Raw genomic sequence first — 3,765 nt, 5'->3', positions numbered from 1 at the left:
CTCTCTCTCTCTCTCTCTCTCTCTCTCTCTCTCTCTCTCTCTCTCTCGGCTCAACAGCCCTGGAGAAGGACGAGTATCCCCATCCTCCAGCAAGTCCCACATACATATTGGCAGTGACTAGTACCCCCACCCTGAATACAGGAGGGCAGTCAAAGGAGCTGGGCAGTGATGGGGGGGTAATACCCCCCCAGATTGGGGAGGAAAGTTTTCAGTCTAGCCTCTAGCAAGGATGAGGCCAGAGACTTCAGGCAGGAATTAGGGGGATTCTGTTTGTCTCACTCCTCCCCAAGGCAGTGATGACCCACACACACTGGAGCCACCCCTCCTCAAAGAACCAGACTGTGGTCAGCCCCCAGTTCTCCTGGGGGGAGGAGGCAGCAGATCAGGCAGATGGGAGGGAGGAAGACCCCCTGGGAATGTCAGTTTTGTGCCCCACATGAAAACTGGGGAGCAGGAATGTAGGGAGAGACCCCAAGTGGCAGAATTATTGGTCCATCATAACACACTGAACTCCAAGACACTTACACACCAGCTGGGGGAGGGAGAGGAGGGCACAAGAGGTGTGGAAAATGGGGTAAGGGAGGCAAACTAGACTAGAGGGGTTGGGAGGAGGCAGCCTTGGGGTCCAGAGCAGCCTGGTTCCCCAAAAGCCCAGGCTCCCCACCACCTGCAGATAATGTCGTGCAAATAAAAGTGTGATAAGAGGACCAATGGAGACTAACTCTTCCGAAAAGAAAGAAAAAACACAGAAGAGTGAAGAGTGATGGAACAAAAAGAAAAAAAAAAAAGCATATGCAAATGATATGCTAATCAACATGTTGGAAGCTCCCAGAAAACCATGGGATTCTTAGGACCAAGTGCGACCAGTCTCAGAGCCTCCCAAGGGATACAAAGATACAACCTAGGGAAGCCTAGACAGGTGGGGTGTTTGTTTCTGTGGGGTTTGCTTTTTGTTTGTGAGGGTCTGGAATTGTACAGGGAAAATAGGAGAAGGATCGGTTAAATCCAAGGGAAGGAGGAGGGGGGCTATTGCATAGCAGATGCAAATGAAGGGACCTGGGGCTGATCAGGAAAGAGGAAAAGGGACAGAGGGTGAGAGAGAGAGGTGATGGGAACCTAAGGAAGGGGTGTTAAGGACAACCGGAAAAAATCTTCTAGTAATAAAACTACAAACAGACCAAATATATATAATATTATATATGTATAAATAACAGCTGGCTATTTACAGGGGGCACACACACGGACACACACACACGGATCCAAGGGGGGGGGGCTGAAAGATATGGCTGACAGGTGGAGGAACGGCTGGGGATGGGGGAGAGGCCCTTCTTAGGCAGGGCAGACTCCTCAGGGATTTAAGTGCTGAAGTAAACTGTGGAGAGAGGGCAAGAGGAGAACGAGGGAGAAGGGAAAAAGAGAAAGAAAGCAGTGTGTCAGGCCTGGCCTGTTCCAAGCCTCCCCACTCCCCCACTGGCTGACATCCCTTCCCTCTCAGCCTCAGTTTCTTCAAAGGGACTTGACGAGTCCACGACTGGACTAAGGGGCATACCACCTTTAATGCACCGGGTATGTGACGATAGCCTTCAAGCAGCGGAGTATAAGTGGTTTCCTGGTGGGTGGTGTTCAAGACCCTCAGCCCTTCCTGTCCCCTACTCCAGCTTTAGAATCCCCAGATTGAGCTTCTAGGCTCAAAGGTTCCTAGAAGATCACCAGGGACCCGCCCAGTATTCCTATTCACAAAATCTTAACCAGGGAAAGTAAGGCTAGACCACCCTCAAGTTTTGGGCTGTACATGAGTCAGAACTGCCAATAGCAGCAAACTGTGTTCTGTTTGAAGAGTAAAAACTAGGTTAATGACCTTCAAAGCCCCGGCTCCACAGGGAGACCCTGCGCCTCTCCAGGGAAGGGCCCCGGCCCCCGCCCCACTCACCGATGATGATGATGAGGATGATGGCGCAGATCACTCCCAAGATGATCATCATCTAGGAGAGGGAGGGAGGTGAGTGAGACGGACACCCCACTCACCCCCGGGGCCCCCCACTGTCCCCATCTCCCCCCCCCTTTACCTTGAGGTTTTTCCACCAGTATTTGCGCTTGAGCTTGGCTGCACTCGTTTCAAACTGGGAGGCCCCTGCCTGGAGGGCATCTGCACGATCATCCAGCTCCGACAGCTTCTGGTCCCGCTCCAGGACCTTGTCCACATTCACCCTCATGATGTCCACCACCTGGGGGAGGGGTCCAGGGGGGTGTGCCGAGGCACGCCTCAAGGAGGGCACTTCTTGAACATGTCCCCATTGTGGCACACATGGAACATGCACCCCGATGTTTCCAGGCTAATATGCCAAGGACATACACAGAACATGCCTAGCACACCTGGGGACATGCAAGGAGCACACATCAGGGGCCTGCTGCTGCCATAGGGCTCAGATGTCTCAGCAACACCCTCTATCTATAGGGCCTGGATCAGCCTATCACCAGAGCACACCTGCCCCAGCTGGCACATCCCAGGCTAGCACAACTGATTCACCCTGCAGCCCTTCCAAGTGCATGCTGACAGGAAGACAGAGAGGGGATATGGCAGGTCCCGGACCCAAACCCACAAGCATAAACTGTCATTACCTTCAACCCAAGATGGGCTCCCACACCTATTTGCCAGCCCCAGTATCTTGCATCGTTGACACACACACACACTCACCTCATCCACCTGGGCCTGGGTCTGCTGCAGTCTCCTGTTACTGGTAAGATTTGGAGGAGGTGCAGGGGGGCCACCCTCGCCGGCCGGGGCGGCAGGCGGGACGGTGGCAGCGGTAGCCGACCTAAGGAAGAGAAACGGATTAAGACTCGGGGCCTGAAGCCTCTGGCCCTACGGCCGGGGCTCCACCCATCCACCTGTCCATCCACAGTCCCTACAGTCCTCTCTTATGCGAGAAGGCCACTCGATGGGAGACTTAGTCACTGTAAGGCCCCAAAGCGGTTGAGCTGCGTGACCTTGAGAGACCCTCCTCATGCCTCAATTTCCCCTGCTGTTAAATGAGGGCGATCTCGTAGATGCTGCCCGGGGTCGACCCGAAATGACTGACGGCCATGGTGACAGGGGCGGGGCGGAGGGTGGACGCTGGGTCCGCTCCCTCCCGCGGCCATCGCCCGTGCCAGACCGCATGGGACCCGGTTCCGGGCATCCGCGCACAGTCATGGGCACCAGCCTGGCCCGAGGCACGAGAAGCGCGGGCGGGACCCCCGTGTTTCCCGGGCCACTCCTTGGGGTGGCGGCCCATAAGGGGCAGAACATCGCGGGTGGCGAGTGGCGGGTGGCTGACTTACATGGCGGGGGTAGCGGGCAGAGGACTTGGCAGAGGCAGTGACGGCGGCGGCGGCGGCTCGCGCTGGCTCCGACTGGCTCTGGCTACCCGGGACTGGAAGATGGCGGCCGCACGTCACCCGCATCCGGGCACTGCGGCGTGGGCGGGGCGCGGCAGGCGACACGTCGCTAGCGGACCGCGGGGGCGGGGCGCTGCAGGGCCGGGGGTCGTCTAGTTGGGTCTGTCGGCCTTAGGCTGTGGGCGCAGCTCGCCAACCCACCGCCGCCCCCAAAGCATCTGATGCCTGCCTCTTTTGGAACCCACAACTGAGCTCCATACATCCCTCTCCTCCCAAATTGCATCCTCCCTCATCTTTGAAAAGGATACACGGGTCCTTATGCCATATACATCCTACAACCTGGTCCCATCACCTGGTGTATAGGTTGAGGATGGAAAACAAGAAGTG

General features: G+C 56.4%; 1 protein-coding gene across 1 annotated transcript; it reads right to left on the bottom strand.

The window, feature by feature from the left end:
- Positions 1-1,175: 1,175 nt before the first annotated feature.
- Vamp2 (vesicle associated membrane protein 2) lies at positions 1,176-3,419 on the bottom strand. Its single transcript, XM_028780096.1, has 5 exons — positions 3,322-3,419; positions 2,696-2,816; positions 2,067-2,225; positions 1,931-1,982; positions 1,176-1,372 (listed from the first exon to the last, which is right to left on the bottom strand). Coding segments are annotated over exons 1-5 (351 nt in total). The 5' UTR covers positions 3,324-3,419; the 3' UTR covers positions 1,176-1,355.
- Between the last annotated feature and the right edge of the window lie 346 nt (positions 3,420-3,765).

The sequence above is a fragment of the Grammomys surdaster genome, unplaced genomic scaffold (genome assembly GCF_004785775.1).
Source record: "Grammomys surdaster isolate TR1022 unplaced genomic scaffold, NIH_TR_1.0 364, whole genome shotgun sequence".
NCBI lineage: Eukaryota > Metazoa > Chordata > Mammalia > Rodentia > Muridae > Grammomys > Grammomys surdaster.
Note: the sequence above shows the minus strand (reverse complement) of the source record. Positions and strands in the feature narration are given on the sequence as shown.

What these genes read in the sequence shown, in the direction of transcription:
- Vamp2 (XM_028780096.1), bottom strand. An exon ending in CCCAGGCCCAGGTGGATGAG is followed by an intron (nt 2,226 to 2,695) that starts GTGAGTGTGTGT and finishes CCCCTCCCCCAG; the next exon opens with GTGGTGGACATCATGAGGGT. An exon ending in ACTGGTGGAAAAACCTCAAG is followed by an intron (nt 1,983 to 2,066) that starts GTAAAGGGGGGG and finishes TCCCTCTCCTAG; the next exon opens with ATGATGATCATCTTGGGAGT.